This window comes from Diceros bicornis, chromosome 19 (genome assembly GCF_020826845.1).
Source record: "Diceros bicornis minor isolate mBicDic1 chromosome 19, mDicBic1.mat.cur, whole genome shotgun sequence".
NCBI lineage: Eukaryota > Metazoa > Chordata > Mammalia > Perissodactyla > Rhinocerotidae > Diceros > Diceros bicornis.
In genome coordinates, this window is record NC_080758.1 from 6,901,945 (window position 1) to 6,929,032 (window position 27,088).

General features: G+C 45.2%; 1 protein-coding gene across 1 annotated transcript in view; it reads right to left on the reverse strand.

Moving 5' to 3' along the window:
• Nucleotides 1-27,088, reverse strand: part of CASS4 (Cas scaffold protein family member 4) — a 38,532-nt gene extending 11,444 nt beyond the window's left edge. Inside the window, exons 1-2 of the mRNA XM_058562434.1 lie at nt 25,739-27,088; nt 4,780-5,202 (exon numbers count right to left, since the gene is read on the reverse strand). Of these exons, the coding sequence (XP_058418417.1) occupies nt 4,780-5,202; nt 25,739-25,774 (459 nt within the window). The 5' untranslated portion in view covers nt 25,775-27,088. The remainder of the gene's footprint in view (nt 1-4,779; nt 5,203-25,738) is intronic.

Here is a 27,088-nt window from a genome sequence, read left to right on the forward strand (position 1 = left end):
GGGGGAGACTGTATTTCCCATCAGGCACCAAAGAACCCGTCACGCAAGGGGGCTTCCACGTTGGATCATGGGTGGTTAGGATGTCAATATGTGGAGCCCGGGGAGGTCAACCCACGTGGAGGCGCAGCTTATGAGGACTAGGTGAGGGTCCCTTTGTTCACAACGGTGACCCAGCTCTGGCCTGGCATGAGGTAAGTGCTATATCTGTTACTTGTTTGTTTTGGTGAAAGAATGTGTACAGCTTGAGGCAAGTGGGTCCCACCATTCCTCAGGTCAGAATAGCAGATGCAGACAGACAAAGCAGCTGCAAGCAGACAGGACAAACGCTCTCCCCAGGACTCACTCAGCTGTCGAGTGTCCAAACAACCTCCCTCTGAGTGACAACTGCTGTCTAACGCACGGAGAGACCTGGTTCTCTCAACTCCTAGGCTCTCAGAAGCACTGCTGTCTGAAGTTCTATCAGTAAGAAGGAAACACCCCACTCTTGCTGGAGAAGTGGCCTCAATTCCCAGCCCCATGCAGAGCTTCAGATACAGAGCATCAGACACGACATTTCCCGTCTACCCCAAATCTGCGGTTCCGAGGAGAGAGCAGCCTGTGTCCACTTTGCAGTCTAGGCTGACACGGACCCCTTTACTCACTGCCCTGTTTTGCATAGATCTTATCAAGATAGGCCTTCATTTACATGTCACCTAAACCCCACCTTTCCCCCAACCCCATAATTATGCTACTTATCCTCTGTGAGACAGCCTGCATTTGCGTTTCCTCTGCTCCGTGATCCCCCTCACTGTAGTGGGTGCATAAACTTGACTTTGTCCCTGCTGGTCTTAGACTGATTGATGTAGGACAAATTCATCAATGCTTCCCCATTGCGCTCTAAGTTAAATCCAAGCTCTTATCAGGCCATGCCCTGCCCAACCGCAGGGACCATGCATGACGTGTCACCCCCCCACCAGCTATCACCTCCACTCTTCCTTCCTCCCTGCCCCCGCTTACTCGATAGCACCAAGCTCCCCCCAACCACAAGAGCCTTTCCAAATGCAGTTCCATCGCCTACTACTCCTCTATGACCCAGGCCCATTTTATTTGTGTAGCTGACTTTGTGGGTCACACATGCCTACAAGACCACCTACAGAGAGCAAAGGGACTTTCCTGTGTGCTCAATTTTAGGTGGAAGGAAGCCAGTTCAAAAATGCCCGGTGTTTCTTAGAAAAGGTAGGTTCAAGATGGCAATCAATTAAGCAACATGTCTGAGAAATATTATTTCAAAAGGTTTAGGGGGCAGAAGGAAACTCCAGTTGAGGAACTAGTGGGTCTGAGAGCAATTTCATCAGGAAATCTGACCTTTTTCACTTGAACTACTAAAGATTCCCCTCTCTGAATTTAAATCCAAATCAAATATGTTCTTCATATGGTGATTAAAAAAAAAGTCAATACATGTTAGCTCAGGGCCGATCTTCCTCAGCAAAAAAATAAAAGAGGAGGATTGGCACGGATGTTAGCTCAGGGCTGATCTTCCTCACACACACACAAAAAACAGTGGGGAAAAAAAAAAGTCAGGACAGCATATTATATTAAGGAAGTTGGAATAAAAAGTAAAACAACGCTCAAGGTAGTGGTTACCCTGGGGGGAAGTGACTGGGAGAAGGCGTGGGGGGCTTCTGGAGTGCTAGTTGGTTTTGTTTCTTGATCTGGATCCTGGGGGCTGAGCTGTACCCTTTGAATCTGTAGGTTAACCTTCAATAAAAAGTTAATGCAAAGAATAGTGTCAGCCACAGAGTTAAGCAAAAGAAGATCAAGGGCATGCCGAGATGTCTAGGACAAGGGCCCAGCCTTCGGGCACTGGCCATCTAGGGGTGTAGACAGACATGCACAGACACAACAAGGAAGCTTTAGTCTCATCAGCCGTGTGACCCTGGATGGGTCTTTTCACTTCCCTGGGAATCAATTTCCTCATTTGTAAAAAGAAGCGTTGTTCCAATCTAAAGGCCCACCTGGGTCTCTTCTAGCTATAGAGATGTCTGATTCTGACCCCTAGACTCATCACTTAGGACATCTTGGGAAAAGTGACATATTTCCACCCTCTTGGTTTTTAACTTTTGGCCAACTTTAATCTAGAGATAGTCAACTCAGGTATAAAGGGAGTCTGTGAAATGGCTTGCCCAGGTCACGTTCCAAGCCTGTGAACCCCCGTTGGAAAACAGCTCAAAGCTGGTGGCTAGACTTGCCTAGTCCTATCAATGGCCACTTTTGCTCAGAACGTATTTCCTGGGCTGTTTCGGACTCAGGGTTAACCATTAGGTTACAAGAGCAGGGAGGAGATGTCTGCCTTTTCTGTGGATCAGAAGATTCTTAACTGATTATCACCTTCAATTTCTTCTATCTCCTTCCTTCTTGTGGTAGAAGAAGAAGCGAAATTATTTAGAATGACTAAAAGGTATAACTCGAGGTGACCTTGGAAATGATCAGGTCCAACTCTCTCACAATACACAGCAAGAAAGAAAAGTACAGAGCGGGGTTGTGATGTTTCCGATCACCCAGCACGGCCGTGGCTGCCCCCAAAGCCAAGTGAAGCAGGACCCTGATTTCTAAGCCATGGATGGTGTCTCTTGCTCTAAGAGACCCTCAGGCACAGAGAAGGCAATAAAGAAAGTGGGGGAAGAGGGAGCAAAAATGGAGACAGGGCAGCCATAGAGAACTCAAGCAGGAATAAAAGGCAGGAAAGTTCCCCGGGTGTTTTACTGGGGCGACCTCAAGAACCCTACTTGAGTGGCGAAGAGCCCCTGGTTTCTGAATTCCCCTTCGCTAGCTGTGGTTTCTGTCGATTGCTGCAGCCTGCACAAGTCAGGGCTCCCACTGGCGACATGCTTCACGCCAAGGACAAATCTCACAGCTAACGCTCTGAGGCTTTCCTGAGTTAAGCTGAGATAGTAAACCATTTATACCAATGTCAGGCTGGAAGTTGATCGTGAAGCCTGTGTTATGAAGCGTTATGTTGTATCTTGTCACTTCATTCGTTCAACAAAGGTTTATGGAGCCCGCGTAGGAGCCTGGCGCCATGCTGGGTGTGAGGGACACCTGGCCAATGGCAGACATTGCCTCTGTTTTCCTTTCAGGGAGAGAGGGCCTTTGATGTTTTTGTTTTCTTTAGTGGCTTTGAAAAGAAACTCAAATTAACTTCAGCTAAAGCCGCTTGTTGTTCTTGGAGGAACCACCAGCAAGGCCCTGCTCTGAGTCAGCTGCACAGACAGCCGCTGAGCATGCCAGGCCTAGATTTGGGCTGTTCCAGAGAAGCGACTTAGGGTCTGCCCCATGGACTGCTGCAGAAGGCTCAGTGGCTTCCTCCTGGCGTTTGTCAGGCAGCTGCTAAGTGGCAGCTGCTCTGGGTAACAACTGTCTGCTTCTCTGCCCGGCAGCCCAGGGAGTTAGAAAATCTGAAGTATTCAAAATCTCTTTAGGAATCAACACCTTCCCATTTGAAGAAGGTGTTGGAAGCTGGTAAGTAAGACAGTCCCAGGGGCCTCCAGGACGTCCTACATCACGGGGAGTGGACTTTCCTGGACACTGACCTTGCCGAGACCTTTCCCCAGAGCTATGACCGGGTGGGATATGTCATCTGAGCTGAAAGCAAAGTGCGAGATGGCAGGAAATGTCCACAGTGACTGAGGACCGTGAAATCTGTTCTGCATTCTTAACACCTCATGAAGGCCAGGGCTTCGGGTAAACAGTACATTACTTTTCTCCTTTCTTCTTTTAATTCCTTTCCTTCTTTAAAAAATTTTTTCTATTCTGCATTTACTGAGTGCTTCTTTTCCTCTCTTTTTTAAAATTGTTATTTTAAAAAATTACAGATGTAATATATGCTCTATATAACACACAAATCAACTTCCTAATCTCTTTGTTCATCAAATATTTATTGAGTACCCACCCCAAGCCAGGCACAGTCCTAGGTGCTGGGACATAGGCGTGAATAAAAAAAAGGTCCCTGCTGACTGCTTTCTTCCATTTTCTCCTTAACCAATTCCACTTCCTAAGGGTAACCGCTATTGGTGTGTGTTCTTTTCAGTGTGTGAGCATGCACACTTGCACACACGGAATTTTCTTTTGAGTTTCTATTTGGTTGGTTGGTTTTTATTTAAATAGCTGTTTCTTCCTCCTTATAAATACCTCGCAGAACAACTTCATGTTTTTTCACAACTGCATAGTAGTTCGTTGTAGGGATATGAGAAAATTTATGTAACCAATCCCCCATTAACAACCATCAGGCATCTTCCACTTTCCCCCGTAACAAATAGTGCTATCGTGGCCATGGCTTCCCCATCCAGATATATCTTTGCTGTCTTGTGTATTTTTGTAGCAATTGTGGGAGTAAAGTTTCTAGGTTGAAGGGAATATATATTCGAAATCTGACGAGTAATTTCTTGCCCTTGAATCTGTGGAAATTCAGCCCCCATTTACTACTAGCAGTCCTAGTGTTTCTTCCTAGTGTTAAAAAAGACCACCGCGAACATCTGTAATGCTGTCACACACAGCTCTACTAAGCATTCAGTTTCCCGCAAAGTGTGGGTGTCTTGGAGAGCTGGAGAATCGCAGGGGTGCTGAGAGTGTTAATGACAACTGACGTGGGGACCAAACACGAGCCCACCCAATCACGCCAACGGTCTGGTTACCGATTTGCACATTTGCTCTCCTGATGGACACCGATAACTCGAGTGGTAGTTAAGTTCCTGGCTGTTACATACTCTTTGACCCATCTCTTTTATTTGGAAGTATGCTTACCTGTTTGGGAAAGCTTAGAGTCTTTTCACAGACGATTCTGGCGCTGGCTGGTGGGTCGGGGAATTCATAGACTTGGATGGTGGGCGGCGGGGGCCCCTCCACCCAGCTTTTCATCTGCTCGTATACGGGGCCTGGAGGTGGGGAGTGGAGCAGGGTGGGCACCTGGTAGGTCTCTTCGTTGCTGGCGAGATCTTCTTCCAGGCCTCTCAGGAAAGGGGGACAGGGCCTGTCTGTGGGGGCCTCTGTGAGGATTTGGAGGCGGTTGGCAGGGGCCAGACCTTGCCTCCCGTGGAGCAAACACTTCCACCAGCCCTCGCTTTCCGGCACATTTTGTTCCAGAACAGTCAGGATGTCTCCTCTGCAGAAACCCAGCTCATCGGAGCAGTCAGGGTGGTTGTCATAAAGTGCTCTGGCCAAGAGTGTCTGGGGCGGGGAGAGAAGAGAATTCATTGTTATTACCGTTGTCAATGACCACTATACCAATACCACTTGCCTAGGAACATTAGCGAATAGTCACAATTGCTATTTATTCATGTTTCCTCGACCCCAGAGGCCCTTGTTCCTGTTCTTTGCCTGATTTATTCCTACCCATCCTTGGGGTCTCAGGTGAAATGTCACATCCTCAGGGAAGTCTTACCTGCACCCTGAGACCAGGGCCAGGCTCCCTAATATGCTCGCAGGCCCTGATTTAATTCGTGGTGACTCTGACCCTCATAGTTACATATTGAGTGCAGTGTAGCACACAGTAGGGTTGAAATCCTAGCTCGGCGACTTTCTGGCTGTGTACCCTTGAGCAAATTAGCTACTATCTTTGGGCCTCAGTTTCCTTGTCTGTAAAGTGGGAATAATAGTAATATCTACCTCATGGAGTCACTGTGAGAATTAAATGGGTTGACACGTATATACAGCTCATTGAACAGCACCTGGCATTTAGAAGTGCTCAGCCAAGGTTGGCTGTTTCTGTCATAATTATTATATTGCTCTTTGTCGGGTTGCCATTATTTTTCTCTTGTATTAGATTGAGGTTCCACGACTGCTGGGACCATATCTGGCTCTTCTCCTGCTCTGTCCCCAGCATCAAGCACAGACCCAGCTACATAGGAGATGCTAGGTAAATGCTCATAAATTCATGAACAACGGAACGAAGACACAGGGGTGAGTGACTTGTCTGTGGTCACAGAGCCAGGATGAAAAGACAGTCCGTCTCCCTAATTCTCAGACCCACACACTTTCTGCAGCCCCCTGGTCCTCCAAAAAAATTCACCTTGTTGCAATGGTAGCGATGGTTAAGCCCCCTTCTTATCAGAACTTTCTGCTATAATTAAATGAAGGCAGTTTGTTTCTATGGGGTTAACATAATCACTTCCCTTATTACATCAATGCATATTTATTACAGAAAAATTAGGAAATATAGAGAACCAAAAAGAAGAAAATGAAAATTACCCATAATCCCCCCACTCAGAGGTAATTATTCATACCATTTGGTATTTATCCTTCCGGTTGCTTTTTTCTTTCTTTAAATTTACTTGATTATACTTTTTATATCCTTAGCCCCTAGTACACATAGTTTATGAATAAAGCAAAAATTGCCAAACCTTCCGTTACGTTTGTTGAGAACTGTTGCTTTTTTTTTTGCATAATAATATTTTTCTGTTACAAAAATGGAATGGGATGGCAAACTGCTGAAAAATGCCGTCTTAAACACACAGGTCTGTGTGCTTCATGAGTATCTGAGAAGTGTAAGTAGAATTAGATCCTTCATGCAGGCAAACAGGCATTGAAAATGCTCCATAAAATCTACTGCAACTGAGATCCTAGGAGATCACGAAAAGTTTTTGCACATGAAACTATTTTCTTACTACAAAAGCAATAAAAGTTCATTAAAGAAAGAATACAAAATAAGGATAAACAACAGAAGAAAACAAAAATGCCCACAGTGTCACCAACCACAGGTCACCACCGTTATCCCTTTGGTTTGTGTCTTTCCAGATCTTTTCTCATGCATATTTGTTCAAACATACAGTGCTACATCTAACTGTATGTAGATCATATGCTACATACAGTTTTATAATCTGCTTTTTTTTCACTTAAAAATAGATTGTGAACATCTTTCCACACCAATAAACAGTTTTCTTCAGTATCCTTTTACATACCACCATGGTTTTCCATTGTATGGATGAACCATACCTGTCCTTCCTGGTTTGGGGACATTTTAGCTAATTCCAGTTGTTAGCTATTACAACCAAGGCTGAAATGATCATCTTTGCAGATAAATATCTGCACTCCCCCTGTTTGTTTCCATAGATAAATTTCTAGGTGGGAAGTTGGTGGGGTGAAAGTCATTGGGGCTCCTCCTTCTGTGCTGTGCAGCACCCTCCAGCAGGGTTTGACTCATTAACACTTTCACCCACAGGAAGGAGACTGCCCTTTTCCTCACACCCTGATCCACCCTGGATATTAGCTCTTTGTTGGATGGTACATTTTGTTTTAGAATATTTGTCAAGGAAACTTGAAATGTTTTTTAACACGTTCTTGCAAACACCCAGACTCCCCAAAACTACAGAACCAGCCACAGCTTCACGAGCTGTGAGTGGATACTTTCCGTGCATCTTGGAAAGGGTGTCACCTCCCCGCTGCACTCTACCGCTAACTCATTTTTAAAAGAAGGAAAATGGTCCTGAAGAGTTCCAGGCATGTGTATGGTGAGGGCCATGGCTGCCTGTAGAGATTTCCTCTCTCATCCATGGTGAACCCGAAATCCTCAGTTGAGAGGGATGGTATAAAGTCTCACTTGTCTGAGGTTGAGTGAGATTACGAGATTGAGTTGAAAAGCAGAGCGCTGAGTTAGAGCTAATTTAAGACATCACCTGCCTCCCGGGGTCAGGCATCCCATGAAGTGTCCCCTTGGGTCAGCCTTTATTCCTTCCCAAACTCAGCCGACACTGAGTGTCTACTAGGTACCTCACTGTGCCTAGTGCTTGACTTGGCAGGAACACAAATTACGATGATGTCACTCCCCACTCTATGACCCTTCGATGGCTCCCCAGGACCCTTGAGATGAAGCCCAAACTCTGCCCAAACTTTCATGGCCCCGTGTAATTCTGTTTCTGCCCACGTTTCCGGCCTCATGGTATCACTATCACTAGCCCCGCAGTGCCACCCTTGTTGCGGGGCTCGAGTCCTTCACACGTGCAGTACCCCCTACCCAAAACAGTCAGTGGATTTTCACCCAGTGAAATCCCACCCATCCTTCCAGACTCATCTTAAATGTCCCTTCCTCAGAAGAGGATTCCCTGACACCCAGACTCCCGCAGACTAAATTAGTTCTCCCCATTTTTTTGCTGAACACCTTTCCATGTCAGGCCTTATGACATTTATATGAACAGTAATCCACCCTTATCTGTGGTTTTGCTTTCCGAGATTTTAGTTGCCCACGGTCAACTGCGGTCTGAAAATACTAAATGGAAATTCCAGAAATAAACAAGTCATAAGTTTCAAATTGTGTGCTGTACCGTGTAGTGTGATGAAATCTCGTACCGTAGTGCTCTCTCCCGCCTGGGACGTGAACCATCCCCTTGCCCAGTGGATCCACGCTGTAGATGCCACCCACCCATTAGTAATTAGTAGCCTCAGTTATCAGATGACCATTGCAGTACTGCAGTGCTTGTGTTCCAGCAACCCTTATTTTACTTAGTAATGGCCCCTTTTCAAAGCGCAAGAGTAGTGATGCTGGCAATTCAGATACCCCAAAGAGAAGTTATTGTTGTTAATCTCTTACTGTGCCTCATTTAGAATTAAACTTTACCACAGGTATGTATGTATAGGAAAAAAGCACAGTATATATAGGGTTCGGTGCTATCCACAGTTTCAGGCGTCCACTGGGGGCATTGGAACGTATCTCCACAGATAAATGGGACCACTGTAATTCACTCAGTGGGCAATCATCTATCCCGCATGCGTTTACCGGCTGGAGCACAAGTCCCGGGAGAGCAGGGGCCGCAGCTCCTTGCTTTCACTGCAGCCCCAGGCCCCAGCACACAGGAGGTGCTGCTTGGTGAGCCAAGGGGTGAAGAAGGACAAGTAATGTGATGCCCCTATGGGAGGTAAGCAGACACAGAGCATCAGGATGAGAGCTCGTATTTCTGTCCAGAGTAGGGTCAGAAGGAAGCTCTCTTTGACCGTCTGCCCACCCACCCCCTTCAGTAAGAATGACCACCGAGACGTCCAGAAGTTGGACCTCAAGGCCTGGCTATTCTGCACACTCAATTACTGTCCCTTCAGTGTGTTGCGAGCAAGTTTCATGTGAATGTGGGTGCTTGGCTTGGAGAATACAGCAGAGATGAAGCATTTAGGGGGAATAGAGTCGTAGAATCTTATACACAGTACCGAGTAAAGGTCAAGACTTCCTGAAGTTACACGCTACTTTGTAGATTTTTTTTTTCCAGTTAAAGTTTCTGGCAAATAATTTCTTTTCAGTAGGAAAAGATAATCTGAAAGGTTACGGTTTGTTATTTTGTCAAACTTTAACTAGATTTGTATCTAGCCCTGCAATCCTATCCTAATATTTCCTTATTAAATTGCCTATAAATACCTAGATCTTCAAATGCTCTTTGACCTGGTTGTAACATTTTTATGGTTCCCTCATTAATTAACCAGTTTAATAAAACCTTTGACATGAGTTCATTTTCTATTTGCACAAGAATAATGATTTTACCTTTTCGAAAATTATACTTTAACTGTCCACGTTGGGAAGAAAAGGGAAAATAAAAACAAGGTCCAGCCAATCATCATGAAACCCACTTAAAACAGTCTTAAAAGAAAAAGCCCATCGTCTGAAATGTACTCGCATTTGTCTAGAAATAAGAACGTGTGTATGTTGAGACAGAGCAGTTGTCACAATATGGCACCTGCTCGGAAGTGTCCAGTTTGGCATCAGCTTAGCTGGTGGATTTGCCAGTTGTGGAAGGCAGCGATGTTTTTCCAGGGAACCACGGGCTTGTGTGATCATCCACCCCATTGGGCACCCACAGCTGTCCAGGAGGGATGACGACAGTCTTGTTCTGGAGACATGGTTTACCCTGTACTTGCAGCCTGCAGTCTCCATTGCAGCAGCCCACACCTTCAACGGATGTAAATTCCCAGCAAAGGACAACCCTAAATATGTTGCTATAACTCGATTCCCTCCAGTATGGCACTTCATTGTAATTGGCAGGGGGCGTCTCTGGACACCTCATGCAATCAGTTAATGTCTCAGAGTTTTAATAACAAAGACTATCAAAGTTTATGTTACAAAAGAAGAAGGAAACACATGTGAGAAGTCTTAGGGAGCTCCTCACCTAGGAAGGAGGGAAAATAGTGAGATATATTGAATGGGGGCCTCTTTTGTGTTGGGTGCTCCTCAGTGCAGTCATTATATCACTTAATTCTCAGAAGTCTCAGAGGTAGGTTTTCTTATCCCCATTTTACAGATGAGGAAACTGAGGGTCAGAGAGATCAAATGACTTGTCCAAGGTCACTTGGACTCTAACTGCTCTCCTCACATCCATTACTGCAGCCTTCCCCTTACAATCCATTCTCCAGACACCAGCCAGATGACATTTTATATACATAAATCAGATCGTGTTGGTTCTTGTTTAAAAACCTCCAACTGCTTGGAACTGCACTTAGAACAAAACCTAAACTCCCTACCCAGTTGGCCTGCCTGATGGGCCTCCCGGCCCACTACTCCTCTCCTTAATTTCCCTCCAGCTTCATTGTTTTCTTACTTTTCCTGGAGGCACTAAGCTCACTTCCGCCCCAGGACCTTGGTCCTTGCTATTCCTCTGCCCAGAACACTCTTCTGCCAGATCTTTGCAAGACTGGCTCCTTCTCCTTCAGCTCTCAGCTCAAAAGTCACCTCCCGCAGAGGCTGTGCCTGACCACTCGCGCAAGGTGAGGCTCCTCCTCTGCAGGCACACGGGCCTTGAAGACGATGGTCCTCGAGGCATGTCGAGGAAGCAGAGCGGGCAAGCTGGACCTTTATGGACAGGCAGGCGGTGTGGGGAGAACAAGCAGCAGCAGCAAACATTCAGCGTGCACCTATGTTCCTGGCACTGTGCCACGCTCTTTATCGGAGAACACATGGAAGCAATTGACAGGCCACTGCAAAGGGTCCTGATCACAACTGCAATTGCCGCTGAGGCCACTCACAAGGTATTTTTCAATAGGGTGTTAATCTGGAAACATGTGTGTAGATATTTAAGAAATGAAGGAGGATTGAGGTTTATATTTTTATTCCTTGGGGGCACACAGGCAGTTAGCTTCTGGGTACCATGGAAGAAATCTTCTTAACCAATTTCCAAAAAAGGCATTTCCTCCAAATGCCCATCTTTATACAACAGCTGGGAGAGGGGAAAGGAAAATGAATAAGCATTTGAAAGGAAGAAGGGGAAGGAGTTTAGGGAAACAAAAGCAAAGAATAAGATTCCTTGTTCTCATGATGATGCTCGTCTCTCTGGGGAGACCTTCACACAATGCCAGATGCAATGTGCTCATCTATATTGAACCAGCAATGAGCCATGGGAGTAATGAGCTATGACTGGAGACATCTGGGACGCCATTCATTCCTTCACGAAGATTGTACTAAGCATCTACTATATGGGCAGTGCTCTGCTGGAGATACAGCCATGAACAAAACAGCTCCTGATCTCATGCCAAGGTACGTTCCGGTGAGGAGGCAAATTCCAATCAAATCAGAAATAAATATAGGGTTTGTCCTTCTCTTAAGTGCGATGAAGGAAATACAGGAAGTTAGGAGAAATGATGAGTGCAGTCGGGAAGTGGTGACAGATGAGGGCTTAGGGAAAGTTCCCCTGGGAACGGCGCCGTGGAAGTTGCGATCGGGGAGTGAGTCGGAGTTAGTCAGATCAAGAGTGGAGGAGACATCATCCAGGCAGGGGAAGAGAAATATGTGAGGACTGGAGGGAGGGAGGACGTGAGTATGAGTGTGTGTGTGAAGTGGGTGGTGCACGGGAGGAACTGAAAGATGACCAGGCTGGCCAGAGAGAAGTAAACAAAGGGTCGGGGCCTTGAGTTTTGTTTGGCTTTGGCTGCTGTTTACATCTGGTTGCTGGGTGGAAAAGGGATTGGAGGAGCTGGTGTGAAGCCAAAGAGGCTAATCAAAGCCAACTGCCCAGTCGAAGTGGGAGATGCCCATGGTTCAGACGAGGGTGGAGGCTGGATTTAGGGTAGCTGTAGGGAGGAGCTGGTGAAGGATTGCATGCAACTTGGAGGTGAGTCTTGAAAGAAGGGCAGGATTATAATTGCCAGAGAAAGGCGGAGGGCCCCACGATGGACCAGGGAAAGTCAGAAGCAGAAGGAGAGACCTGGGCCTCATACTTCTGTCTCCTGCAGTGGCATCAAGAGCCATCAGCAGCAGGGACAGTTCTAAACAGAACCAGGTTGGATGAGCCTGTAGAAATGCCACCTGCAGAAGCTAGTTCTATGTCTCTTCATCATTCCTATGGCCAGGATGGTAAGCCCCTCTCTAGAGCGGGAGGGTGGGCACAGCTCCGCAGTGACTGCGCCACGCTGGCCCTCCAGGGGCCCAGCTTGCCTTTCTGCTTTGCTTTCCATTTTTATTTTCTTCAGTTCACTTGAGAGAGCAAAGCTGCGGAGATCAGAGTGGTAGAGTTGGCTGGGGGCCTTGGATGTCATCTGCTCTGCTGGCCTCATGTTAGAGCTCTGTGGTGGCCGAGACTAGGCGAGGTTAAGTGACCTGCCCAAGGTCACACAGCAGCAGGCAGTAGAGTGGGGATTCAAACTCGAGTCTGTCTGACTCTGAAGCCTGCTATTGCTAACTCACTGCACGGCCTCCCCAAGTGCAAGTCAATGTCCTACTTTAATCTGCTCAAGTCTAAATGCATGTAAATTTAGAAGGAGCCATCTTAAGGACATGTATAGGCAGGAGTAGCAAATTCAAAGGATTATAGGAGCTGGGCAACAAATATATGTAAGTGAGGCAGGCCAGGTGTGAGACATTTGGGAGTGGTGGAGATTGGTATGCTCAGGCAGTTTTTTTATTTTTGTGTGTGAGGAAGATCAGCCCTGAGCTAACATCCATGCCAATCCTCCTCTTTTTGCTGAGGAAGACCGGCTCTGAGCTAACATCTATCGTCAATCCTCCTCCTTTTTTTTCCCCAAAGCCCCAGCAGATAGTTGTATGTCATAGTTGCACATCCTTCTAGTTGCTGTATGTGGGACGCGGCCTCAGCATGGCCGGAGAAGCGGTGCGTTGGTGCGCGCCCGGGATCCGAACCCCGGCCACCAGTAGTGGAGCGCGCGCACTTAACTGCTAAGCCACGGGGCCGGCCCCCAGGCAGATTTTAAAATATAACTACTTGGGCCAAGTGAAGTACTCTGCTGCTGAGTCCAGCCTACTACTGGGGTCTTAGAGGCCCACCCCAGTTTCCTTTGCCAACCAAAAGTTAATAGGCGGGGGCTCGAGCATTTCTGCCCAATTTACGCAGGACTCAGGCAATCTTTGCTCCGAAGCCCCCGTTATTTTATGACCAAGACTGTGGGAAAGCTGCTCAGAGTTTGAGGCTCTCCCTACCCTCTCCTCGTGCTTCCCTCTTTCCCTTCAGAGGCGTCAAATCCACATCGTAGCCCAATCCTTCCTCCTCCTTTCACAAGTGCTTCCTCACCCCCCAAACTCTTGTACTCCTAAAATTAGAAAGTTAGTGGCCAGGGGATAGGACAATAGAGATCCTGAAATGGTTTCCAACAAACTAGCCAGAAGATCATCATTTCCCTGAGACGGTAGATCAGACCACGAGGCCAGCAGCTCATAGTCAGAAGTAGTAAGTAAGTGAGGGCCCCAAACAATGACAGAGACCGTAAATGTGGAAGGAACCCTGAGCAGTAAGTGGTCACTGGGCCCCTGCTCTGCACGATGTCACAGAACTCCATTGTTAACAAGGTGGCATTTTTCTTCCACTAAAATCCTTCTTTGAAAAAGGTCCGTGTTTAGTATTTTAGCTTCCTTTTCACAGATTCCATGAATCCGGAATTACTTCCAAGAATTCTTAGTTTTAGGGGAAGGTGGCGGAATAGTTCATACTTCCCCTCTGAGGGCCATGAGAGAATACTTAGTTATACACAAGACAGTTTTTGTTAAAGCACACATTGTAAACCGTCAAATCCTTTGATGTCTGGGAAATGTGAATCCCTGAAGTTCATGAAGGTACCCCTGGATGTAGGAGCTTCTACTCTGAGATCAGTGAACTATTCTCTTATATTCCTTTATGAGGCAGCTCAGCCCAGACTTGGAACCTCAGGAGGAGATGCAGAACGGAGAAAGCTCTTTGATCATCTTTAAAGACAATCGTCTCCCCTTGAATGTACTTGGAAGCATTTCATAGGATGTAAATACATAGATAGGCTTGGAGAGATCAAAGCAGAGAGAATGGTGCTCTCTGTTGGCTTGTGAATGTTTATTTTCCATCATGTTTTAAAGCACATTACATTAAGGAAAAAAATAGAGAGAGAGAAAATTTTCCAAGAACATAAGAAAAATGCCCTTACCACCTCCATTTTTCCCACCCACATCCTCCAAAAAGGGAAGAAAGGCAGAGGAAGAGGGACAGCTCTGAGGCAGAGACACAGTATCTACATGACACTCCTTTTGAGGGAGATTTTGATGGGGAACAACTTTCTGTGAGGTCACCTCTGGCAAGATGAGAGAGGGGTAGAAATGTTTTTAAGGAGTCACAGCAAAGATGATCTGGAAAGGTTCCCCACTTTGCAAACCCCAGATAACAATGCAGACTTCTTACATTCTGTGTGTGTCAGCAAATATTATTTTCCTACAATTAATCAGAGAGGAAAAAAACTCTCTTCAATCTTCTGGATGCATACTGAGTCAGGCACACGCTAATTTTGTTGTTTACTATCTAGCCAATGCCTGATTAAGAACAGCTCACAGTTTTTCAACTTTCTGCCAGGCACTGCAACAAGTAATTAGCACTGATTATCTCACTCGGTGTTCACAACCCCATGAAGAGGGTACTGTTACTATGTCACATTTAAGAGATGAGAAAGCTAATGCACAGAGACGGTGAGTAAGTAGCTTAAGAGTGCTCAGCAAACAAGGAACATAGGTAGGATTGGAACACAGGCAGTTTTGTCTCCAGAGTCTGCCCTTTTAGCCTACACATCATAGTGCTCAGCACAGACTCCTTCACACGATGGCATGTGCATTTCCACAGATGAGTGAATGACAAAGTGTGCCTCTGGAGAGAGGGATGGTAAGCTGATGAAAACATTGAACTCAGTTGGGTGAGTTGTGTGATTATATACCAGAATTAGATTCTGCACCAAGAATTCAGGAAATAGCTTAAATGCGATTACTGGTAAATAATGATACATTTGTGTAACAGAATACTACGCCGCCATTAAAAGGAATGAGGTAGAGTTATACGAGCTGAAATGGAACAATTTCCAAATACAGTATTAAATTTTAAAAACGAGCAAGAGCAGATGACATGTCCGCATTTATGCTTTGATAAGTGTAGCATCTTTCTGGAAGATTACGTAAGTTTTGGGGCTCCCCCTCTGGCCAGGGGAACTGGAACCCAGGGAACTATAGAGATTTGGGATTAAAGGAAGACATGTTTCAGTCCACGCCCATTGGTACAGTTTGAATTTTTTAAACCATGCGTATGTGTTTGCTTTTTCAATATAAAAATCTAGTTTTTAAAAAGGATTCTGTTCTGTTGGAAGAAAATGGCTTCTGCATTGGCAGTTGAACTCCTGCTTGTCATGATCACTTAAGCCCGTTCTACTCCTAGATTCGACAGAAGGGAACCTTGACTCCGAATCTATCTTAATTTTGGCCAAAAGCAGTTTGCCACACAAAGGCATCTCGCATCTGGGGCAACCCTTCGGAAACGTCCGGAACAACACCTACCATCGCTGCAACTCACATCGCCCGGTCTTCAGAGGACCTGTGCCATTACAGCATGGAAGACGCTGGAAAGCGCTTGAGCACTTTTCAAGAACCAGCTGATTTTGTGCATGCTTCTCTCTCCCCAGCTCCTTGAGAGCAGGGCCGCAGCGTGAAGGCACACAGAGAAGGCAATAAAGGCCTACCGCTTAAATTAAACTGGGGTCTAACTGCAGGTGCGTTAAGAATCACACAAGGTTAGGCTGGAGGAAGCTTTAAGGGTGTTTCTGGCCCAGCCCTGGGCAAGGTAGAGAGGCATCGAATGAGCCCCCAAGCCGTTGGGGGAGGCTTCCTACCCTTCCCAACACTGCACCCACCTCGCCCTGCTTTGGCCCTGCAGAATGATTTGGGCCCTACGCACAAACACTCAGACCAGATGGAGGGTGCTGCTACCAACAGCGAAAATTAGGACGAGCAGTCACTGGACACCATAGCAGTTTGCTGCATAACATGTGTTCTGCGTGCGTGTAACAGTGGGGGAGGCATTGAGAATACCCATTGCTACTTTCCTTCCTCGTGGAGCTGTATTATGAGGTCTGCAGCTGAGATGGGAGCCCCAGACGACCAGCCCACCTCCCCCTTCTCTTCTCTCCTCCTCTATCACTCATTTTTTCTCTCTTTCCCTCCCTCATTTTCCGGTCTTCCCTTCGTCCCTTCATCTTCTTTCCTCTTTAATCATCTCCCTTTGAAATAGTTGTCCAAGGAAGAAGCTGTTACCTTAACTTTTATTTTCCCTCATGAATTGCAGTAGCTTTCCGTAGCAATATTTACATTAAAATGTAAAGCAGAATTCCACAAGTTATGGGGAACTGAGTCACTTACAAAACGGTATATTTTATAACCAGACCTGCCCTGAGATTTGCAATGATATGAAATTATTTCCCTTTAATTTGTCATGCCTAATGTGGTAAGAGAATTAGTTTGCAATACTGTAGAACTTGAGACAGCTCTGCTTCAATAATCTGCATTTCACTCTCAGAAATATTTAGAATATCTTAATGAGGTGACAGCTAAGTCATTTCTTGCATCATCCTACAACATAAAGAAGGGTTGTTTCTCTTGGAGCTGTTTTTTAAAACTTAGCAAAGTAGTTGATTGAGAGATGCTGAGGGAAAACTGCTGTCTTTTTTGTTGTTAATATTGCCAGATCGGCTAGAAAAACAATTGAGTTTCTGCTTCCGCTCCTCTTGTGAAACAGTTGAAAAGTTCTTGAATGAAAGGCTCCAGCGTGTGCAGAAAATGATCTGAAGTCATTTAACCAAAAGTGAAATCCTGAAACTCCCTTTTCCCAATTATTTTGATATTTAAAGTAACATTTAAGCTTTAAAAAAAAAACAACCGAATAGAATATAACTTTTTAAACAAAATATAAATTCTCTCTTTTTTGTTTCAAAACCGGGGACATAAAACAACTTCCAGTTGTTTCCACTAGTGTGCTAGTTATTTGGGAAACATCATTACCTACTTCCTTAATTTAGGGGAAAAAACATGAAATAACAGGTAACGACTCTTTTACACAGTTAACTCTGAGTCCCAAGCAATCAAACAGTTGAAGAGAGGGATGCCAGCAGAGAGAAAACCCAGATACTCACATTCACCTTCATCTTGGGCCTTTAAAGAAATTATTTTTAAAGGTGATTATTCCATATCCTGGAAAACATCGGCAGAAATGGCTTTGGAAGGGAAGTCCTTCTGTAGTCGTTTGTGCTGGAATGTCGGGAGGTTCTGGGGCTAAAATACTTGTGCCTGATCAGGGCTCTTTCTGCAGCTGTCCAGCCAGGCGATCTGGGCTGAAACCAACAGCCATGGGAAAGGATTGGGCCAGTTACATAACACATTCTCTCGACATTCCTGTGGGTCCCTCCCATCTGTCAGGATGCTAAATAGCCATTGTGGTGGGTCTATCTATAGGTACTGGGGACAAAGAAGTGAATAAACCTGGTGAACTTGGAAATGAGAGAAAAAGAGAAACAAATAAAAGAGCGATCCTTTGTTTTCTTGACGCCTCTAAAAATGACCCCCTGGATGATGGCATATTCTGTGAACAAGGGCAAACTTTAACTGATTTCTCCACGATAACGTTGAATTCTGATCCCTCTGGCTTTGAATTCTTCCTGATGGTTTGGATGAAAAAGTCACTCCTTGCAGGGACTTCTGTAGCTGCAGAAAGCACTGCCTACTAATGAGACTTTGAGGAAGAGGCTGTGGCCAGAAAAAATTCCAAAGCCACCCAATGGAAATGAAACATTTTCTTCCCCAAGTTCTGAGTACTGTGGTTTTCCAATAGGCTTGGGTCTTGCCCAGATTAACTTGTTTGAATATACTTCCCCTATTTGTGGGAATCTTGCTAAAATGCACTCTTAGTGCTTCATTGATTCCACAATTATTTATTCAGCACCTACTGTGTCTGACACACGCTTTGGGGAATGAGGTGAACCAGGTTCCCTGGGCTAAGCTCAGGATTGAAATGATGCAACAATAAAGAGCTCCCAGGCCTTCTAGCAATTGACTTTTTGGGATGTGACCCAAGACAAGTCCATGTTATACTGAACTCTATTCCAAAATATTTATTCACAGCTTTCTCCCCACCACCCCACCTCCAAGTTCACTCCTTGCTAGCCAAGTCCCTGAGTTATTAAGATATTTGGTTTGGAAAGTAGAGGAGTTGGGAGCAATGTTGTGGCAAGGTAGGTGGTTGAGGATTCCGCCCTTGCTTGAGAGAAACTCCTGGAGGGAGGGCAGGTAACAGAACTCTGGCCCTCGGTATCCTCCTCTGAAAGTGACGTAGCTGTGTAGGGTGCCCACCCAGCGGCAACACCCTGCCTTTTGCACAGCTTCTTTTCTCACTCTTATCTCTTACTTCTTGAAAGCCATCCGAGGGAGTAAAGGAAACAACAGGTAGGTTCTTTCCCTTTCTCATTTCTTTCTTTTTTTTTGGTGAGGAAGACCAGCTCTGAGCTAACATCTATTGCCAATCCTCCTCCTTTTTTTTCCCCCCCAAAGCCCCAGTAGACAGTTGTGTGTCATAGCTGCACATCCTTCTAGTTGCTGCATGTGGGACGCGGCCTCAGCATGGCTGGAGAAGTGGTGTGGCGGTGCGCGCCCGGGATCCGAACCCGGGCCGCCGGTAGCGGAGCGCGTGCACTTAACTGCTAAGCCACGGGGCCGGCCTCCCTTTCTCATTTCTTTTCTCTTGCTTCCTTCTTTCTTTTTTTGAAGGGAAAAAGGGAGGAAGAAAGGCATAGAGACAATGAAGATGTTTTGTGGTCATAAGTGATTACGCCAACTCCAGTTAGGAGAAAGCTTTGTCTAAGACTGTGTTTCTTAAACTTCGTGTGTCTGCTTCCTGTCATACACATGTGCCGTCTGTATATTTTTTTACTTAAAGTAAAATATCGAATTAAGCCAATTATAAAACACTCTCCCTAAGCAATACTACGTATGAAATTACAAGTTTGATGAGCTTGTTTTAGTCTTTTCTAATGCACATTAAAACATATAACTTATGTAAGAAATGTTCTATCTGTGTACCACATCTAAAATCATTTTGTATGCTGGAGGTCAAGGTGCCCGCAGGGTGTGATTTTTCTGTTTGATTGATCAGGAAGAATTCAAAGCTGGCCCACGTAGTTTAATGGATCACAGAAAAACAAGTGAAGGTTCATGCTTGTTCACCGAATTCTCCATTTTCCCGGGTCATTTTTAGGGGTGTAAGAAAGCAATGAGCCACCTGTTATTCGAGCTTTTCTCCTCTCATTCTGTTGGTGTGAGTTTATTCCAGTTCACTGGGGTAACGCATTTTGTTGTCAATAACGGGCTACAGATAAACCCATCGAAGCCTTAGTTGGGAGACCACAATGTGTGTGTCACTGGCCCTGTTGATTTCCCAATGGTTGTCGATCCCCTCACTTCGGGAAACATCCGTGCAGGAGAGAAACAACTTGAAGTACTGCTATCAGTAACTGACTCTCGTGCCCTTTTCACTGCGGGAGGGTGAGTGTCAACTCCGGACCCAAATGAACATTCTGCAATGCACTTTCTACTTTCTGTTAACTAGATGGCAAACATCTCCAAGGGAGAGGGACCCTACTGCTTTCTTACTTCATTTCTTCTTTCTTTTCCCCCAAATGACAGACTGCCTGTAACAGATGTGTAACAAACAAGAGCTACTCTTGTTTCTAAGGAGAAGCAACAGTTTAAAGAAAAAGAGCAGTAGGTTCACTAACTCATAAACTCAGGTAGAAGTTCTCTCTGGAGTGGCCGGCTGAGCAGCCCAGACTTGCCTCTGAATGACTTTTCAGTCATTTCCACACTTTTCCAAGATGCGTTTTAAGAGACTGCAAAGACTCTACGCAGAGAGCCAGGAGATGCTGTCCCAGGCGCAGGAGGACACACCGTATTCTAGCATTAACTCTATCCTCAAGGTGTGTACACAGAGTCCTCTTTCATTCCAATAAACAAATGGTTTATGAGAAATACATTTGGAACCGGCTCCTAAAACATTTTATTTCCCCTTTTTTCAACTCATGTTGGAGTATTCGAATATCACTCGGAGCATCATCTTTTTACCAGCCTCCCACCTTCCTCCTTTGAAGTTATTTCCCTCCAGGCCCTTGTCATTTCCTCCCTTAGTCATCACAGTTCCAAAATGACCACTGCGTGTTTCTATGGTTGCTTCCCCATTCCATTATCATGCAGGCCACTTTCCTTTGAATAGTCTTCGTAGCAGACTTTTTTAACTTTGGTGGTGGTGGTGTTTTGTTTAGCTTTTTTTAAAAAAGTGAGCTCTATAGGAAGTAAAATGCTAAGAGAATAAAGGTCGTTAAACAGGGGAAAGAATAATGTAACGGATTTTTTATTAACTATAATGATAATGTATTAAATATTGAGAAAGGGGACAAGACATGTTTGCCTTTTGTGGCATTTAGAACTGTGCCTGGCACATTAGTAGGCACTCAGTATTTGTTGAATGAAGGAAAGGTACATTGTCTCAACAGAAAATGGAAATAAAGTTTGTGGAAAACAAATGTCAGTGTCTAAAAAAAAAAGTATATAGCACATATAGTTCAATGAAAGCTATTTACACTTTTATTTACTATTCTTTTTTTGCTCACACCCCCTGACAGTCTCAAACATCAGAAGTTTTATTTTTTTCAAAAGACAGAGCGAACGATTCTTCTCGCGTCCACTGAGAAGAGCACAATACTATCCAAAGTGGAAAACAAAGCCCCGGCACTTGTCTCCTAGTCCCTCGCCCTGCTTCTGCTCTTGCCCTACCCACAGTTCACTTCTTGCACAGCAGCCTGCGTGACCTTTTAAAACACAGATCAGTCATGTCATCTCCGGCTTTAAATAGGCCAGTGGCTTCCTCTGCAATTAGAATGCACTTCAAAGTTCTTACAGGGCCAGCGAGGCCCTATGTGAACAGGACACTGCTCACCCCCTAGATCTCATTTCTGACCACTCTCGCCCCTTGTTTACTGTGCTCCAACCACTCTGGCCTTTTTACAGATACTCTACCATGCTGAAATTTCTACCGCATGGCCTCTGCATTTGCTGCTCCCTTGGCCTGGAATGCTTTTCCCATCATTCAGGTCTCCAGAGAGGCCTTATCTGTCCATCACCTCTATCAGATCACCGTGTTTTATTTTTCTCATGGTAGTTATCACCACCTGAAATCATTGTGTCCATTACTCGCTTACTGACTTTCTGATCCCACTGGAACATCAGCTCTGTCTCGATCACTCCAACCCCCAGAGCCGAATAACTATGTGTTGGGTGAATGGCTAAACGATGGACAGTGAGTAGTGTTTTCAAGCTGGGTGTTGTGTCTAGGCTGTTTTGCGCCGTGAGCTGGGTGAAAGGATGAAGTTGCTGGACAAGGTCCGAGGGAGGCCACAGGTCCTTGTGACCTTGACTTCAATTGCAAAGGCTCAGATCTAAGGCAACGTCTGACCACAGGAGAAAGAGGGGCCAGTTCTTAACAGTCGGCTGAGTGGCAGGTCAGGTTGGGGCCAGGTAGGGGTTAGAGAGCTGAGAGTCAGGGACAATCTCTGTCTCCAGACGTCTGACAGAGAGGAAGGGCTGTTCCTGTCCTCGAGGCAGGGCTGTATCGCCAGGGCTCTGTCTGCACTGCCTGTACCCTCCCCTTCATTCACACACACCAACGCAAAGCACTTATGGAGGACCCACTATGTGCAAGCACTGCTCTAGGTACTAGAGATGCAGCACCAAAGAACCAGGCCCAGGTCTGTTGCTCATGGAGCTGACTTTCCAGAGGAGGAGACAGACAATGACAAACAGACAGGAAAGACAATTTCAGATCTTGGTAAGTGAAGACAAGATGGACGAGGAGAATGACGGGGTGGGGTGGAAGGGGAGGGTGGTCCAGAGAAGCCTTAGGTGGGGGAGATGCTTGGGTGAAGGACCCACGTGATGCAGCCACAATGAGAGAGGAGCAGTCCAAGGCCAGGAACAGCAGGGGAGAAGGGGAAGGAACTGAGGTAGGGGGGCTGGTGGGAGTGGGATCAGGCAGGGCCTGTGGGCCATGGTAAGTTCTCTGCACATGACCCCACATGATCCCACTTGCCCTTCTTCGACAAAGGCTGAGTTAAAATGTCTTGCTTACCACCTCAGAACTGCTAAAAGTATAAGGAGAGTGTGAAATTGCTCTACACTCACAAATGAAGTGACACAGTGACCCTCCTTCAATTCCTGGACATTGACCCCATGGAGACAAAGATGTCTGTGCACAAAGATGCTAATTTCAATATCACCTCTAATGATGTGCACGCACACACACACCCGGAAGTAAACACAATTTGCAACAAATGGGACTGAATCACTAAGGTACATACAGACTCCATTTTTCATCAATAAGTCACTTTGAAACTACCAAAAACCCAAAATAAGAACTTACATATTCTTATGAACTTATTCACCTTGTCTTTTGGACCAAATCTTCTAGCATTTCTTGAATGGAAGTGAACATGGACTCAATCATGGAGAGTCCAGTGAGCCAATGAACACGATGTTAGATTTACCACGTTCACCATGCGTAACGATTTCGACCTTGGTTGCAACTGTACTGTTTGAGGCAAGCATTTCCTATCACTAACATCATCATGTTTATTTTTCAGTTTTCTCTTTGTTTTATGATAATTAGGGAAAACCTAGTGAAAATCAGTCGATTACACAAAATCTGCCATGCATGGAGTTGAAAGCTCTCCTGACACGGAACTGTTGGTTGGCAAGCAGCCACGCTAGGGAACAGCTTGAAAAGGGAGTCATGGTTCACCATCCAACATATACAGGCCAACTTCAGGGCATGAAAGGTGATCTGGGGCAGCCCTGAATGAAAGTGAGGGTTGCTTTAAAGTCAAATGCACCAAAGCCGAGGACCATTTAGGTGGTATGACCCCTTAAAGCATTGTGTTACCATTTAATAAAAAGCAATTAAACAACAATGTAGGCATTAACAATAAGGAGGTAGATCAATGGTGCTAAAATGAATGGAACTGTACTATGTACTGTTAATTGTAAAAGGCAAGAAGTTCCACAGTTGTTCAGTGACTGCTCCTATTTGTATAAAACTTTTAAAAAAGTGTATTATCTTATATGTGCATTGACAGTTCTGTACAGATACTCAAGAAACCACGCACTGAGGTTGCCTCTGGACCAGGAGTCGAAGACTTGGGTTCCTGCCCTGGTGCTGCTGTTATTGGACGGGGGTAGCCTGTATGAGCTGTGATGTTGCTGGTCTAGGACATGGGCTGGCAAACTATGGCCTGTGGACCAAATCCAGATGACCACTTCTAGAGTTAAGAATAATTTTATATTTTTAAAAGGTTGTAAAAACAAAAAAGAATATGCAACAGAGATTGCAGGTGGCCCATGAAGCATAAAATACTATCTGGCTCTTTCTGGAAAGAGTTTGCTGACTCCTGGCCTACGAGTCAGAATATAGCCAGCCGGTTAAGAGCTGGGGCTCTGGGTTCAGTCTGCTGGGTTTGACTCCTGGCATTCCATTTACTAGCGTATGACCTTGGCAAGTCAACGTAGCCTACTTTCCTCATCTGTAAAATGGGAATGAGATTAACACCTCCACCTCACGGAGACGTCGTGAGGATGCAATGAGAAAATGCAAGTAGAGCACTCAGCACTGGGCCCGGCGCATGCCCAGTAAGGGTCAGCTATTAGGATCTGTATAATACTGATAATAGGACTTCGCGGGGAGGCTCGGAATATCAAACATATGTTATACACACACATACATGTGAATTACACACCGTAAAGTGCTATAGAAATTAGGCAGAATAAGTGGCACCTAAATAAAAAGAAGTCTAGATCATAAAAAACCTGGGATATTCAGGAAAAAATGTCAATGTTATGAAAGAAATAAAAAGTAGTGGATTGTTCTAGATTAAGGACAACAGAGACCAAATAAACAATGCAATGCGTGATCTTGGAATGAATCCTGGGTTGGAAAAAACAAACACACACCCAAACAAATAGCAACAGCCCAAAAAGCTAGAAAGGATATTTTTGGAAAATGTGAATGTGGGCTGAACATTAGAATGACGTTGTTAATTCAATGTTAAATTTTCTTGGATATGTTAATGATATTGGAGTTGTGTAGGAGAATGTCCTTGTTTTCAGGAGACACAAGTTGACCTATTTAGGGAAGAAGTGTCACTATATCTGCAATTTGTTTTCAAATGATTTAATGACCACTACTGGGGCCGGCCCCGTGGCGTAGCAGTTAAGTGCGCACGCTCTGCTGCTGGCGGCCCCGGTTCGGATCCTGGGCACGCACCAAGGCACCACTTGTCAGGCCATGCTGTGGCGGCGTCCCATATAAAGTGGAGGAAGATGGGCATAGATGTTAGCCCAGGGCCAGTCTTTCTCAGCAAAAAGAGGAGGATTAGCATGGATGTTAGCTCAGGGCTGATCTTCCTCACAAAAAACAAAACACCACTACAATAACGAAGTGTGCGCCTGTGTCTAAATACATACAAATAGATGTACATAAGTGTGAAAAAGTGCCAGGAATTGGTGAATCTAAGTAAAGGATATGCAGGGGTTTACTGAATTATTTTTTTCAATTTTTCCAATGGTTTAAAAATTTTCAAAGTAAATAGTTGGGTACAAAATTCTAGGGTAGCTGAGATATTTACACACAATCTATGTAAGAGGATGTCATGGGTTACTCAGCCATAAATTCCACTAGTAAAACCTATTATTGTTACTGTGATAATAAATAACTTATATTTAATTCATATAAGCAAACTCCCCATTTAGTAATTATTTCATTTCCTTTTTGCCTGTTCTACTTAGAATTTAAAAAAGTATAGCAAGATAACCCTTGAGCTTCACTTTCCTTGTGTCCTCGTAAATTTTTTTTTTTGGTAACCATTTCAACTTTCTAAATAGTGACTCTTTTTTGATTCATGTCACAGACTTGAGCTCCACTCACACATATCAATACAAAAGTCAACGTGAAAACAGCATAGGGAATGCCCACTGTGGACTCAGCATAGGAGGCTGAAGCCGAGGTCTGGGCTCTGCTCTTGGAAAGAAGCACAGAATCAAACAGGAGACTTGGGAGTGACAAGGACTGTCTTCGGGGTCCAGAGACAGGAGAGGTTAGGGTGGGCTGAGGCAGAGACTCGAGTCTTGCTCAAGAAATTTGTTAGAAGGTGAATGGAGACAAAGGAATGGGTTGTCTTATCAACCACATAAACTGGTTTCTGCTAGAAAGCAATTTTCACCCATCTCTGAATCAAACTGGTAAGGAGCTTTACAGCACATATATTTTCCACACTTACACTTACATGAAACTTTCCCATCTCAAACTTACATGTGACTAGTATTCATCCTTTGACTCGATTAGCAACTCAGAACTCAAATCAGTCACTTTCCTTAGCCACAACAGGTTGTTATACCCCTGCCCGTTCAGACAGCCCCATCACTCACCTTGGGCGCACCATCCGTGATGCTCACTCCCTTCATGTTGGTGGTGTGCAACAGCTCCTTTGAGCGCCACAGCTGATATCTCCGGTTCAGAGGCAGATTATGCAATGTCACTGCATGCCTCTGGCTGGTTCTCAGAAACTGAATTCTATGGAGCTGACAACACGGGAAATTGTCAAAACGGTTTTCCCAGCAGGCAAACTTTCTGGAAAGCACGATAAGAGTAAAATGAAATGGATGAACGAGGGGAGACGAGAAATCCAGCCCACACTCACTCAACGTCTGACGTCTCACTTTGTCTATAAGTAGATTGTCACATATTTGCTCCGTGAAACCACAAAAGAAGAAAAGGAAACCACTCTTCTGCTTTATAGGATGAAGTTCCTACTTTGAAAAGCTCAGGGTATGAATGCACAGCATTCTTGTCTCTCGAACACTGTGGAACAACTCCCACCAAACAGACCAAGCTCATTTCCCTAACTAGAGGCCATGAGACCAAATTTCTGATAGTGGTCAGTGCTTCTTCCTTCCTGCTCCCTAAAGCTTGCCCTGCAACAGCCAGGAGAAAACAAGTCAAGGGGAAGGTCTTAAAGGATCTAGTCCCACCATATCTTTCCCGCTCAGGTGCACACTTCTCCTTGCTCTGACCCCCAGGCCCACCTCCTGGTCTTTGCTCACAACATTTCACGATGCACATTTTCTGAGTGCTGACTCTGCACTAGGGCTATGCTGGGCACATATCAATACAATTATGATTCTCTCTTAAATCTCACCACCCCCCGCTCACACAGTTCAGCATTACTTGCTAAGTCTTTTACTTTCCCTAAATTCAGACTCAGCATACAGAGAGGACCTACAGGGGAGCAGACTCCTTGCTAAACACGTTTGCATTTTGATTTCATTTAAACAAATTGGTACTCATCCTTCTAAGCCCGGCTTTCAAGTTCCATCTCCAACAAGCTGTCTCTTTCATCCCTCTCTTCCTGCGACGACAGCACTTACTGTCTTGTCTGTTGGTCTTCCCATGTGTAGTCCCCTCAAGTCTGAGCCCCCGGAAGGATTTACCAATGGACATAGCTGACTGATTTCTGGCTGAGACAAGACATATTTTAAATTGTTATCATTGTTGGAAGTTAACTTCCGGGGCCAAGTAACTGACGTGCTGCAAATGGGAACAGATAACAGATAGGGAACAATGACCCCACAGAATGAACACAAACTGACTTAGCAACAAATTCAAAGTGGAGATCCATAGAGAGGAGGACAGAAATGGGAGAAGAGGAGGGTAATTTAGGGAAGGTTTCATGAGGAAGGCAGGATATGAGAAGCAGGGGTGGTTCAGTATGGAGGCAG